Below are 14,955 nucleotides of genomic sequence, written 5' to 3'. Positions count from 1 at the left end.
TGAAAGAGCAGAGCTTCCCAATACACTTGACTCCTGTTTTGTTTTTGGCTGCATAGCTTTCAGGACCTTAGTTCCCTGAGCAGGGATCGAACCCTTGCCCTCAGTAGTGAAATCTCAGAGTTCTAACCGTTGGACTGCCAGGGAATTCCCTCAACTCCTGTTGCAAGTCGCATCTCATACCACTAAGCCAAAAGTAAGTCTTCAACTCATCACTGACAACTAAGAACAAGTTCACATGCCTGATGGCTCAGATGGTAAAGAATCCGCCTGCAATGCAGGAGACCCGAGTTTGATCCCTGGGTCAGGAAGATCCTCTAGAGAAGGAAATGGCAACCCACTCCAGTATTCTTGCCTGGGAAATCCCATGGACAGAGAAGCCAGTCGGGCTACAGTCCATGGGGTTGCAAAGAGTAAGTAAGACACAGCTGAACGACTAACACTTTCACATGCCTCAACCTACCCGTCCCGTGGTTTATTCCTGAAAGCCTTTAGTGTACCACATCCCCCTCCAGAGGCACCAAAGAACTTCCATGCTCTGATGATGGCCTGCGAGATGAACCCAGGCAATAGCCTTTCTGGAGACAATGGCGTAAACCAGGAGCCCAGAGCAGTCAGGCAAAGTTACACCCAACACACACATTCTCTCTCTCCAATGACACACATGTCAACAACAGAGGCAGGAATGGAAAAGGAAACCAGCCCCACCACTGCTCGGAACCAGTGGCCCCACCCCCACAGGACCGGCTCATGGAACAGGTGAAGGACAGCTTCTTCTCTCACATGAGTTTCTGCCAAGAAGCAAACTGAGCAGAATCCCCTGCCAGTTAGGACACCCCGTCCCCTTCACTGATGCCTTCCCTCGCCCCACACACTTCTGCTCCTGGGTCGGGGGTGAGGCTTCCCTATGTCTCACAGCCCTTGGCCGCTGTGTCCCTGCACACACAGCTCCTGAGCACCGCCCTGTTCCAGAAACATCTGGGAGAGACCAGACAGCCCAGGCTCCAGGAGGGTCCGATCGAGCTCCTGGACTCCAGAGGGCAGCTGTCCCGACACCCCTCTGCCCTGTGATGAAAGACCTCTCATTCACATGTAAACCCCCAAACAGAAGTGTCTCTCTCAGGTCATGCAGCTTGTTTTTTTAAAGGCAGAAGGACTCAAAACCCAGGTCTCCCTCCCAACTGCTCACCCAGGCTGGTAGAGACAATGCACGCTTTAGGGTGCCACGCTGGAAAGCCCAGCCTACACCCATCAGGGCCCTGTTCCCTCGTCCCAGGATGATGGAACGTACTTTGGGTCAAAGACACAGAACCAGAGCTGCCTCGCAGCAGAAACCTCTGCCTCAGTTCTCCCCAGGGGCCACCCATCTCACCCCGGCTAATTTTAAATCGTTCTTCCAATGGCTCCTTTCTGGCCAGATTTCCCCAGAGGCCCCCTAAAATAGAAAGTTCTCAGCACAAAGTTTCCTGCTTGAGGAAGCAGACGGGAGTGAGTACGGGGGATCTTTCCCTCATTCCCAGCTCAGACCCTGGTTTCCATCCTTCTCTGGGCTACACGACTCTTTTCTTCTGCTTCTCATCTTTCAGGTTCTAGAGGCTACAATACAGGTCCCATCCTGTCCTGGGCCATCATCCCTTAGGAAGCAAGCCCAGGTCAAAGCCGCTATGGGTTATGTGGTGGGCCCCCATCTGCCAGTTCACAGACCCTTCGCTGGGAGGCTAACCTGAATGCTCTCCTTGGTTCTTACTTGACCCTGGACACCCCAGCAAATAACGTGCCCTCTGTCTGTCCCCTTTTGCAGACATGGAAACTGGGGCCCCAGAAAGGGCTCATGAAAGCTTGGAGCAGAGCTGGGTAAGAGCCAGGAAACCCCGATTCAGCCATCCGTGCCTTTCATCCGGCTGTGGGGAAGAGGGAGCCATGGCTGGGCAGCCTCATTAGCCCCAAAGATGGGTCAGGTGCTGCCATGCATCCTTGCAGTAGCCAGGCCCTTCCCTGGGTGCCTGTTTAGGATGACAGCAAAGTTTCAGTGACAAGAAGCATGAGCTTAGCAGGCTGGCCAGTCACATGTCGAGACAACAGAGTTTCCAGAGCCCACCGACCCGCTGTGCTGCTTCAACTGCATCAGGTCCTGCCCCAGCCCACTGACCCCAGGTCCCAACAAAGACCCACATAGACCCGTTGCTCGGCAGCTGCTCATGCTGCCCCACAGCCCACCCCTTCCTCATTCCTTAACTAAACGGCATCCCCCCTTCAGGTCCCTCTATTTCCTCACTCCATTTTCCTTCAAGTCTTACGAAGGCCCTTAAAGACCCCTTGGGTCTTTTACTGGTCCTACCAGTCTGCACTCACCTGGACTCCAAAACCCATAGGCAGGAGACAAGTCTCAAAACTTTCCTATCTTCCAAGATGTCTAGAGCCAGGCTCAACACCGGAGACCTCCCCCATCTCTACACCCCTCGGTCCCTCCAAAGAAGGGACTCAGAGCCACAGACAAATGTGGCCGAGCACAGTAGAGTGCTGCCGTAAATGGGAAAGGCTTTAGTTAGTGAGACCAGGGTTTGCATCCCAGCTTTATGCTTGGCTTGGTGAACCTGCTCCATCTCTCTGAATCTGTTTCCTTATCTGTGCAACACAGATATCATCTACCTTCCATGATGACGAGCACACTTTACTCTATGCCCAGCATACAGGAGAGGCTGAACAACATCCATGTTCACTTAGGGCTCCTGTAATCTCAGCTTTACCTGCACAAAAACCTCACCTATCAGGTACTGCAGGCTTAGTCATAAGCCTAAGGAGGCTGGGGGGCTTCCCTGGTGGCTCAGTGATAAAGAATCCGCCTACCAATGCCGGAGACGTGGGTACGATGCCTAGGTCCGGAAGATCCCCTGGAGAAGGAAATGGCAACCCACTCCAATATTCTTGCCTGGAGAATCCCATGGACAGAGGAGCCTGGCAAGCTACAGTCCATAGGGTTGCAAAAGAGAAGGAAATGACTTAGCAACTCAACAACAGTGAGGCTGGATCAGGCCCAGATCAGACTGGGGCTAGGAATGTACAGGAGACGACCTTAGGCAGTTGCCGGATTCTTTAGTGCTCCTCTTTCCCAGGGTTCATGTCCTGGGTGGGAGGCACTGTGGACATCAGCTAGTTCAACCTCATTTTATAGATGATGAAACTGAGGCTCAGAACAGGAAGCTGACAAGGCAATCTAATGGCACAGTCAGGATCCTTAGGTTTCGCAGGGACAGACACGTGCGGTTACTTCTGTAAGGTCTGGTCAACAGTCCTGCGTCTCAGGCCAGCACTGGTGACCACTGCTCCATGCCAATCACTGGGACCAGCCTCACAATAATAGGACACAACACTCGGCAAAGAGTCAAGCACATACAAGGAGTCAGGGACCAACTGCCATTGATACAAGATGGAAAGATCAACCAAAGAACCCATGGCCTATTCCACAAGGCTTTCCAGGTGGCTCAGATGGTACAAGAATCCACCTGCAATGTGGGAGGCCTGGGTTCAATTGGGAAGATCCCCTGGAGGACAGCGAGGCAACCCACTCCAGTATTCCTGCCTGGAGAATCCCATGAACAGAGCAGTCTGGTGGGCTACAGTCCATGGGGTCACAAAGAGTCTGACACGACTGAGTGACCAACACTTTCAACACAAAAATGTTTTAGGGTAATTGGAGGAAGTATAAGGGGTTGCTCACACAATCCCAGGCTGCTGGAAGGCACCAGCCTTGTTTACCTGGGCCCTTCTCCTTCCATACACTCACTCTCTCCAAAAGCATTCACACAAGCCAAGACAATACCTCTCTTGCCACAAAATGTGGAAAGCAACCATGGTCCTGCTGAAATGGTCACTTTCATGGCAAGTACCAGCAGATCATGCTGGACCATAGCCTCATCCTTGGCACAGTTAGAAGGCAAGTTTGGAACAGGGTGGAGAAGGTAGTGACTGGGAAGGGGTAGAGAAAAGATAGGAAATCCTTTGCAATCCCCTGGTAACCTAGTGGTTACAACTTGGTGCCTTTACTGCTGTGGGCCAGGATTAGAACTCTGGTAAGGGAACTAAAGATCCCACAACCTTCATGGCTCAGCCAAAAAAAGAAAAGATGAGGAATCTTTAGAGGCCAATGAAAGAAGACACATGTTGAGGAACCTGCTGGAAGCATCAAATTCAACCCAGACAAGGAATTTGGCCAGAGAAGTGTCCCCACACAGGCCCATCACAGACACGGTGTACAGCCTTCATGATGGTCAGCAGCAGACTCACTGGAGGCCCCAGCCAGCACCAGGCCTGTCTAAAGCAACAGGCTGCCCTTCGGCACAACGGTGTCCCCAGCCAGCATGGCACAGGGGCTCCCGAGGCTGCTCACTCAAGGAGCCCTACTGCCTATCTTGCCCTCAGGCTGCCAGGAGCCAGGGAGTCCAGCCCACAGGCTATTGCTGGTGGGCAGACTTCCTGGGGTCGGCTCGGTCTTCACAGTGGTCCTGAGCCCTTTTCCTCCAGCTAGAGCCAGACCTCGGGTGCATAGAGCTCCCAACGACCTCTGGCCTGCTCCTCCCTCCTCCCATGCTCTGGGGAGGGGTGGAGGAAGGCACAGGAAGTGGTGGCCTCCACCCTCAGCCTTACTTTTTTTTTTTTTAAAAATTTATCATTATCTTGGCTGCACTGGGTCTTAGTTGGCGGCGTGCAGGATCTTCATTTCCTCATGCAGGATTTTTTTTGTGGGGGGCACAGACTCTCCAGTTGTGGTGGGTGGCCTCCAGAGTGCCCAGGCTCAATAGCTGTGACATGCAGGCTTAGATCCTCTGAAGCCTGTGGGATCTTAGTCCCCCAGCCAGGGATTGAACCCAGGTCCTCTATATTCCAAGGTGGATTCTTAACCACCTGACCACCAGGAAATTCCCCCTCGGCCTTTTTTTTCTTTGTTTAGACTGTGCTGGGTCTTTGTTACCATGCGTGGCCTTTTTCTAGTCGCAGCAAGTGGTGTCTACTCTCTAGTCGCGGTGCACAGGCTTCCCCTGCGGTGGCTTCTGTTGTGGAACACCAGCTCTAGGGTGCACAGGCTTCAGTGGTTGTGGTACATGACTCAGGTGCTCTGTGGCATATGTAATCTTCCTGGACCAGGGATCGAACCTGCGTCCCCTGCCTTGGCAGGTGGATTCTTATCCCCTGGACTACCAGGGAGCCATATCAGACTTATTTTGAGGCACATACAGGGCCCAGACCACATGCGGGGGCCTTGCAGGAGGAAAACCAGAGGAAAGCCCCCATGTGGGATAGGATGGGGGTGTGGGGTCCGCAAGGCTACTCCCCAAAGTACTTCCTCCCTAGTGGTGGGGAGCCCACACTCAGTCAGCCCAGGCTGGGGCCTGGCTGCTCCACCTTCACTCGCAGCATAAACACTCAACTTCCCAGATAAGGACAGCAGCGGGATGCTGTGGCTGAGAGGATGGGCTCTGTATGCACCAGTTTCTTTCGCTGGGTCTCAGCTGTAGCATGTGGGTTCCTCTCTAGTTTCAGTCTGCAGGCTTAGTTGCCCCACAGCTTGTGGGATTTTAGTTCCCTGACCAGGGATCAAACTCACATCCCCTGCTTTGGAAGGCAGATTCTTAACCACTGGACCACCAGGGAAGTCCCCACCAGCTTTTACAAGAGATGAAAGGGGTAAACATTGCTGTCAAAACAGTCGTTCATCCTTGGATATTAAACCCCCTTATCCTTCAACTCCAAAAGACAACACAGCCTCCTTCTAAACCCCAGCCTTATACTGTCCAAGACAGCACCCTGGGCTCCGGGGACCCCCTGTTTGGGGTCCAGATCTTCGTCCACAAAGGATGCTGAGGTAGAAAATACCAGGGCCACCCCCATCCTTCCCGCACCCCCAAATAAATCCCAGTGGTCCACCAGGAACGCTACTCAATGGAAGAGACCTCATGAACTGGTGCCTTCTAGGCAAATCTCTGCCTCACAAGGCTAGGAAACTTGACTCTGGGCAATAGAAACATCACACCAAAGAGATAAAAGATGTTCTTTGAAAACTGATTCCTTGTAGCAATCCTTTAGCAACTCTGATAGTTAGAATCCAGTCCGGAAAAGAAACTGTTTCAACTGTCCACTCCATCAAAACATCTTGCTAGCTTTGAACCCTGCCTGCTTGCTGCTTAGCACAGGGAGCCCTCCTGGTGTCATCTGGATGGAAAACACCACTTACAGAAGTGGGTGGGGGAGGAGGGAAATCCAAACAGGGGAAAAACAAGCCTCTCGAAAGCCCCTCCCACATCCTTCCCCAACTCCCAGCCCTCTCCAGCAACCCAAATGCAGAATATCTGAGCTGGAAGAAACCTTATTTTTAGCTGAGGTTCAGGGAGTTGCTCCAAGTTACTGAGCATGTCAGAAGTACCCCAGTGTCCCCAGGTGCCCAGCTCACAAGTCAAGGCTCTTTGGCAGACCTTGATCTCACACCACCAACCCACTCAGACCCCAGTGGGGGTCAGCCTTAGGCGTCCGGAACAAGTGACCTTCAGCGTCTGAGCTAAGAGGGCAGAGGGATGACTGCGGGAGCACGGGGGTTCCACTGGAGAACCCATGGTTAGTCTTGAACAATGAATTATATAGGGAAGTCGAAGGGAAGACTGACAGACTGCCAGCTCTCGGCAGCTGAGCGGGAGCAGCCATGTACAGCGGGAAGGGGCTAGGAGTAGAGCAGGGCCCCTCACAGCCTCAGAAGACCAGAGTCCAAACAGACGCCCAGGACACCTCATTCCGGCGTCTCACTACCGCCCCTGCCAGCCAGATCACAGGAGTTTATGAGCTTCAGACCGCATTACATAAAGCTTGCAGTTTTCCTGCTGCAAACGTCCCTGCCCATCATCACGCCCAGGTCAGCTCTGCCTTCTCCAAGGGGAAAAGAACCATTGAGAACCAAGACACAGGACTCAGGCTCAGCTTCCTGCTCGGCCAACAGAGCTGACACCGAAACAAAAGAAAAAGTGCCTCAAGCCAACTATCAAAGAGCCTGATTGAAGTCCCAGCCCTGCGGCCAGGCAAGTGGCTTCAAGGCCTTCACCACTGCCTCAGCATTAGAGAGGAAGGGTAGGCTAGATGCAGGGCTCTTCACGCTCTGACCTTCTAAGAAACCAGGCAAGGGGGAGAATGTGATGGAGTCTCTGAGTGATGCTCGGGCACTGTCCTCCATGGGCTCAGGGCTCCTACGCCTTCCTTTTTGCCCACAAGATGGCAAGGAAAGCAGGAAAGAAGGGGACAGAGGTTGAGAGGGTGAGAAAGCAGGATGCTGGAAGCCAGGCCCTGGGTGTTTCAGAGGGGTCTCTCTGCTGGGGCAATATTGCAGCTGCCAGATGTAAACCTCAGAGCAGGCACCGTACCCCTGCATGGATTTCAGGGGCCTGGGCCTTTTCTTCTGTATACATGTGTAGGGGGTGGGGTGCGGCTTGGTTCTGCCTGGGTCCTGTGCTTAGCCTTGGCACTGGTAGGTCACTCTTACCCCTCCCAGGGGAAATAAGTCCCTCTCAGTGGGGCCACTTGACGAGAGGTGGATGGAATGTGGTGACATGGCCCGCAGACCCAGGACTTATAAGGGCTGAACAAGGACACGGGGAAAAGAGCAAGCAGATACAGCCAGACAGCAGAGCAAACAGATACAAACACACACGCTCCCAGAACCCCAGGGCCTCCCGTGTCCTCCAAGGAGCTCTGGGCTGCTCAGCTCCCAGCTAGGACATTGCCCGGCTTCCCTCCAGCAGGCCCCACCTGGGACACCTCCAAAGTCACCACAGTCCGACCTGGTGGGGAGAAGTCCAGGCTTGGGAGCTGTTCCATAGTGCTGTGCCTTCCTCTGACAATTCCGGCCCCAAATCACATGAATCAGGGCCCTACTTTGGACAGCACTTTGTAATTTCCACTTCTTTCACACCTACCATGGGAGTGTGAGCCTGAAAGGCCTCTGATGTAACAGGCAGAGTGATACAGGCCCATTTTACAGATGAGGAAACCAGCTCAGGAATTAGGTGCCTGGCCAGCCATTGGCCGAGCTGGGGGTAAAGTCCAAGTTGCCTGGGAAGTTAAGGAGGGAGGAACTAAGATGGCCCAAATAAAGCTTTGGACCTTATAGTCCAAGCTATTTCTAGCCCCAAGAACAGAAGGCCCCGCATCGTGGGAACACACCTGGTCACAGCTGCTGCGAGCCCTGTTCTACACCTCATTAGGGAACCCAACCAAGTAGCATGAACTGCGCTATGCAGACTCCGTGCTCCCAGGCTGGCTGGAGGGAGGGGCCGGGCCTGCTTTCCATCTGGTTCCAGACAAGCCAGAGGACCATGCTTTCAGAGGCAACTCAGAAAGACAGGCTCACAGGGCCTCCAGCACCAAGCTTCCAGGCATGGCTCCCTTCCCCTCTGTGCCATCCACCCACCCTGTCCCTCCTCCTGCTGTGTGGTCAGCCAATACCCGTCTACTGCCTGACCCCGTAGCTGGCAAAGGTTGCAGGTATCACCACCGCTACACACCACCCCACAGATTCAAGGAGTTGTCCTAGGGGAATCCCATGCCGTTCCCCTAGCTCCAAAATCAGTACCTCCAACCCTTAAACCATGTAACGTTAATCCACTGAACATGGCACCATGAACCCAGAGCGCTGAGCCCTTCACATCTGTACACCACTGACTGAGGCAGATGAAGTCTGATGAATTTCCTAAAGGGATGCTCCTGTCGGGTGAGGGTCTCTGTTCAGGGATAGAAACGCTTCTAGAACCTGTATTCTAGTTTGGAATAGAATGCTGCCCTGTCTCCAACATAGTAGGACCCCTCCATCCTAAGTTGTGCCCATATATAGCTACAGCTACACTTGAGAACAGGGACCAGTCTGGGTGGAAGTTCTTCACAGCTGTGACAGCAACGAAATTTCCCCAAACTGGTTTCAGGTCCTACTCCAAAAACTTCTCCAGATCTTTCCCAATTAAAACCCCAAACTCAAACAAACAAATCACTCACTGGGGAAGAGGGAGGGTGGCTAACCACAAAGAGGAGGTAGAGACTCCAGGACACTCATGGCGTGGCATGGTTCAGGTCAGGCCCTACCCTTTCTCCTTGAGGGTGCCAGGCTTGATCAGAACTATACAGGCAGCCATGATGACTTCACAGTCAACGGCCTGTCCTCAGTCAGCTCTAAATGGCTGTAAATGACAGATGGGCCAAGGCAGACCCTCCGACTACACCCAGCCCCTGCTATACTCTGGAGACACCCAACTTGGATGGAGACACCCAACTTGGATGGATCCACCAGCAGACTCTTCAGGAATGGAGGACTCAGCGATCCTGCCACCTGTCTAGCCTTGATACACCTCACAGGTAACCTTATTCTTTCCATCCAAGGATGGAATAGGGAAAGAAGCTGAAACCGGGGAGGTCACGCTGGTCCCTGGGCAGGCAGTAGACAGGGTTTGGCATAGGAAGCTCTGTGGGCTGTCTGCAGTTCCCACGTCACAGCAGCGTGGTTTCTGAAGTATAGCAGATGGACTCTGCCCCAGTTCCTCACACTGTGCCTGGGGCGTGAGGTCCCCTCTGAGGTAGCCATGGTTAGGGGATGGCAGAGAAACTGACAACTTACCAAATGTTGCTGCTGCCCCAAATCAATGGCTGAGCAGAGGCTGGGGGCCACCAGGTGCAGCCAGAACCCACCACTCTAGTTGAGCTCTCGGAGATGGGTGGCCTCGGGCCAGGAGCTCAGCCCTCAGGGCAGGTAGGAGGACTCCTCTCCTCTACCTCTAGGACTCTCTGGAGAACCAGTGTGATAAATGGGTGGAAATAAAGCAAGCTGAGTGCTGACGCATTGATATTTTCAAACTGTGGCGCTGGAGAAGACTCCTGAGAGTCCCTTGGACGGCAAGGAGATCAAACCAGTCAATCCTAAAGGAGATTAACCCTGAATATTCATTGGAAGGACTGATGCTGAAGCTGAAATGCCAATACTTTGACCACCTGATGCAAAGAGCCAACTCACCAGAAAAAGACCCTGATGTCGGGAAAGATTGAGGGCAGGAGGAGAAGGAGACGACAGAGGATGAGACGGCTGGATGGCATCACCAACTCAATGGATGTGAGCTTGAGCAAACTCCGGGAGATAGTAAAGGATAGGGGAGCCTGGAGTGCTGCAGTCCATGGGGTCGCAAGTTGGACACAGCTTAGTGACTGAACGACAACAAACGGGTGGCAACAAACGGGTGGCGAGCAAGAGAGCAGAACAGCACATCCCGCGGTTCCTGTCCTGACTCCACTTACAGTGCTGGCCAGCCTCCTCTGCCCTGCTCCACCCCAGAAATGGAGATGAGAAATCGGAATGTCCAAACATCGAATGACGCTTAGAAGCTAGTTCTTACTTCGGCTGGCCACTTACGGAGACCCAAGAGAAAGGCCTCCCAAATGAAAGGCAGTCACTTTAGAGTTACCTGAAGTACCTTTTTTTTTTTTTAAGTTAAGATGCCCAAAGCAACAGGGAATCAAAGGGTTGGGAGGTGAAGGCGGTCAGGCCCAGCACAGGCTACAAGGGGGATGTACTGTCCGTACAGCATTCACCTGATCTGGTTTTTATCACCACACAATAACAATTCTAAACATCATCTGTGATAAACTGCTCCTCCCGCAGGGGCTGACAGCTCCCACCACCCACTGTCAGGATGCAACCAACTCAAAGAGAACTAGTCTGGAGCCAGCCCTGGGCTTCTATTTGGGACCCTGTCACCACCTAAAGCTCAGCCCTAAAGAGCCTGAGATGCAGATCCTCTCAGACCTTCAAGCCTCATCCAAACCCCCAACATAAAACAGAAGAGCCAGCAGAGTGTGTTAAGAGCAAACTCTGGGTTCAAATCCCAACTTAACCATTTACGAGCTACATGAAAGCTATTTAACCTGTGTCTCAGCTTCCTCATTTATAATATGGTAATAAAATAAGTACGTCACAGTGCTGTTAGGAGAGTGAAATGAGTTAAAATGGTCAAATGCTCAAAACAACACCTGTTATAAAGACTAGATATGGGTTCAGTACTGCAAATAGTTCAGTCTCTCCATTAGGTTATCTGAACAGAGGAGACATATCCCAGCAATCCCCAGGGCAGAGGGGAGTCTGATCCACCAGAACCTGTCTGGATTGACCTGCTTGGGTCCTGTTTTCAGGTAAAAGCCCAGAAGCATAGATGCTTCCCTCCCCTTATCCCTTAGAAAGTCTTCAGACAGAACACCAAGATGTCCCAGATCCTGGCAAATATTTTTGATGGCAGAGAAAAGAAAGGGGGCAGTGCCCAAATCACACACTGGACCCTAAAATTCCTTTGCTCATTTGAGAGCTAACCTTGACCCATCCTGCCAGAGGCTAGGGACCAAGCTGGTTCTTCAGAGACCCCTAGAGGACACACGATGGACCCTGGGGTACCAGACCTGCAGGAAGCAATTTTGACCCAACGGGGATGGAGAACACAGAGGGGCCAAGACCCTTAGGTCAAGATGCAGCTCCCTTAGCCACCATTAACCCTGCCTTTCTATAACTTACCGTTAAGCTGGCTTAAAACTAACTTTTAGAAACTTGAACATCACCCCACCCCAAGATTCCAAATACCCCCCTCCTCATAGGGGGTTCTCAGCGAGTAATTACTATAACTTAATACTACCTTGTATTATCAAAGTGAAGTCTCCGTTTTCAAAATAGAATATACTTTCAAACCAAATATATCTTTCCCCAGAAACACTGTAACTATCCAGCCATCCCTCAAGAATCACTAAGCCAAGACAATGCTTGGGTCTGGGTCTGGGCAGCATCAGAGGCAAGCCCAACCTGAGCTGTGTTCTTGTGTGGAGTTACATCCTCACCTCCTGGAGCACCAGCCAAGACACACCCGGGGGAGAGTATAGCCTCTAGACTGAAAGGGACACTTGATTTTCTAACCCATCTCCTTCCCAAGTGACAGAAAAATGCCGATTTCCTCCCAGGCCTGCATGGTATCAGGCTGTTCATAATGTGGCCCCCAGCATCACTTCAACATGACAAATTCCCCGTGGTCACCCAAGTGAGTCACGTGGTTCCACAGTCCACCCCCTTTTATATGCACTATTCCCTCTTCTTGGACGGCCTCTACCATTCTTCCAGGTCTAACAACCACCCGCTCAGCCACATCTTCCTTGCTTTCCTAGGTTTACTTTAGCTAATATCCAATAGCCAACTGGGAAGAGCCAGCCTAGGTCAGCCGTGAGAGGAACCACCTCTGCTAAGGTGGATTTCTCCAATGGTGGCTCTTGGGGGTTGCAGAACTGCCTATCTAGGGGGCATCTAAACTGAAGAGAATATGTCCAGTTCCTACTCAAACCACCGATCTAAGATGGAACCCTGGCTGAACAGTTTTTGGCCGGAGAAAAGGGGCCGACTCTCGTGCTTACGTGACCACAGCAGATGTGGGGCTCCAAGAGACCACTGCGGCCCTTGGTTTTAGATCTCTGTAGTAACAAGAGCCCATGCTCCCTCCCCCCCCCAGCACCACTGCACTGATTCCCTGAAGCACTACAGGGCTGTAGCCCACCTCTGTCCACAAAGAGAGAAATTCCACTTCTTGATGGTTCTGCCCTCTCTCTCAGAAAACCTACTTAGAAAAAAGTGACCAGTAAGTACCTCAAATGATTTCTCCAAGATTTTAGACTGGCCACATGGTTCACCCTTCCCATTTCAAAGAAGGGAGTCTGAGGGTCTCAGGCAGGGTAAAATCCTTGCTGAACTCAACCCTCCAGCAGAAGTGGTTCTGGGTCCATGTCCAGCTTCACAGGAGATGGACAATTTCAGTAGAGACCCCACACGCACACAGCAACCCTGTCACCCTCTCCCAACTCTCAGGAGAGACTGTAAACAACCAGATAAGGTCAGGATGGGATCCTCAAAGCCAAGAGCCTGTCATCATTAAAGTCCAAGACAGACAAGGCCTTCAGGAGCCAAAAGAACCCCAGCCCACACCACACTCGGGGACAGATGTCAGACCCTCTGGTGTAGTGAGGGGTTATATATTCCGCCTTTCCTTCCCCACAGAAAGCGGGATCTAGACCTAGATTCTCGAGATGTCATGCTATTGGTGGACTGGGGCTGGCACCAGGCCTCTGAATTGCTAAAGTGTGACCCTCCCTCCACCCCTCCCACAGTAAGGAGCCCAGCCCAGCCAGTGCCGCCATTCTGCACCAAACCTATAGCACGGAGGCCGGCACCACTGGATGGGAGGCAGGCGGCATCGCCAACCCCCACCAGAAGCTCTGCGGTTTCTCCCCCAGACCAAAGGGAAGGGAGCTCAGGGTGGATAACTGGCCCTTGGTTTCCTGGGCAAGAGCATGCCGGACATGGCAGGAAGGGTCTCCTGGCCCTAGAGTGACACAGCAGAGGCCCCTCCAGAGAGAGAGAGAGCAACGAAGCCTGCCTCCTTTCCACAACAGTTTTGTCTCCGCCGGCCAAGCTTCTGGTCTCCATTCAATGATAGCCTTAAGGCTATATCCACACACCCACCCCTCCACCCCGAATACACACAGCTTCCCGGTTTTGCCACATCCAATTAACCACCCAGCTGCTGGTGATTCCACGAAGCCTTCAGACACCCTCCTCCTAGCACATGGCCGGTGAACATTCCTTGTAGAATCCCACCGGGGCCAGCTTTGGTGTCCTGGCTTGGCTGCCAGGGCAAAATCCGACAGAGGAGAACCAGAGACTGAGAGTCTTTTGGCATCTCCTTCTCAAATCAGTCAGTTGACATCTTTGCCAAAGCTTAGGCTCTGGGGCCGTGAAGAAAGCCCGTCTATCCCGCCATGAGTACAACTCTAGTGAACCAAGGTGCCGCGCAGCCGGCCCCGGCCTCCAAGGTCACGAGGAGGGGTCAGGGTGGAAAGTGCAAGGGACTGAGGGTGCCGCCCGCCCGCCGTGCTAATCCCGCTCAGTTTCTCTCAGGCGAGGCGGGAGTCCCGGCCATGCGGGAGGAGCGCCTCGGAAGAGGACAGCGAGCCGGGCGGAGCGCGGAGAACGAGGGACGCGCGGGCAGCCGGGGCGGGTCGGACGCGGCGCAGCTCGCCCACCGCTGGACGCTCGGACGGCGGCCGGCTCGCTACCCGCCCCTAGCCCGGGAGGGCGGGGAGACAATGCCCGCCCGGCGGGGTAGTCCAGGCCGCACGCCCCCGCCCGCCGGACACGGGCTGCTCCTCCCCGGCCGAAGGGCAGCGGCGGGAAGGCGCCGGGAGCCACTGCCAGACCGCGCGGGGGGCCGCGCGCGCCCCGTCCCCCGCCCCCCTCCGCGTGCACTTCACCGGACCGGTCGCGGGGGCGCAGACCCACCTCCTCCTCCAGGGTACCGCCGGAGCCCGTGCCCGTGCCGGTGCCGGTGCCCGCGCCGGTGCTGTGCTCGCCGTCCGGCTTCAGGTTGCTCATGGTGCGGGGGGTGGGGTGGGGCGGGGGTGGCGAGGGGAAGGGAGCGCTGAGGGCTAGCGCGGCGCCCGGCCCCGGCGAGGAGGTGGGGAGGGGCGCGGTGAGCAGTGCGCTCCGGGGGTGCGGGGCGGGGTGGCGGTGAGAGGGGCAGCCGCCGCGTCGGGTTGGGGGGTCACATCAAGTTTGGCGGGTGCGGGAGGCGGGGAGGGGGTGCGGCGTGGGGAGACACCGGGAACCGGAGCGGAGCCGGAGCGGCCGCCGCCTCCGCCTTTTCAATGCGACCGGCGAGTGCGCCCGCGGCGGCCGCGGCGGCCGCGGCGGGGCTGGGGGCGGGCGCCGGGGGAGGGGGCGGGCGCCGGGAGGCGGCGGGGGGCGGGGGCCGGGGGCCGGAACCGGCCTCAGCTGGGGCCCGGCCAGCCCCCTCCCCCGCCCTCGCCGCGGTCTCCGAGGGAACGCGCAGCCAATCCCCGCCGCGCGCTGCGGGCTCGCCCCGG

The 14,955-nt window shown here is 54.6% G+C and overlaps 1 protein-coding gene across 1 annotated transcript in view; it reads right to left on the bottom strand.

The window, feature by feature from the left end:
- Positions 1–14,752, bottom strand: part of LOC133256167 (ornithine decarboxylase antizyme 2-like) — a 65,420-nt gene extending 50,668 nt beyond the window's left edge. Inside the window, 1 exon segment of the mRNA XM_061431000.1 lies at positions 14,372–14,752. Within this exon segment, the coding sequence (XP_061286984.1) occupies positions 14,372–14,464 (93 nt within the window). The 5' untranslated portion in view covers positions 14,465–14,752.
- Positions 14,753–14,955: the final 203 nt, after the last annotated feature.

The sequence above is a fragment of the Bos javanicus genome, chromosome 10, assembly GCF_032452875.1.
Source record: "Bos javanicus breed banteng chromosome 10, ARS-OSU_banteng_1.0, whole genome shotgun sequence".
NCBI lineage: Eukaryota > Metazoa > Chordata > Mammalia > Artiodactyla > Bovidae > Bos > Bos javanicus.
Note: the sequence above shows the minus strand (reverse complement) of the source record. Positions and strands in the feature narration are given on the sequence as shown.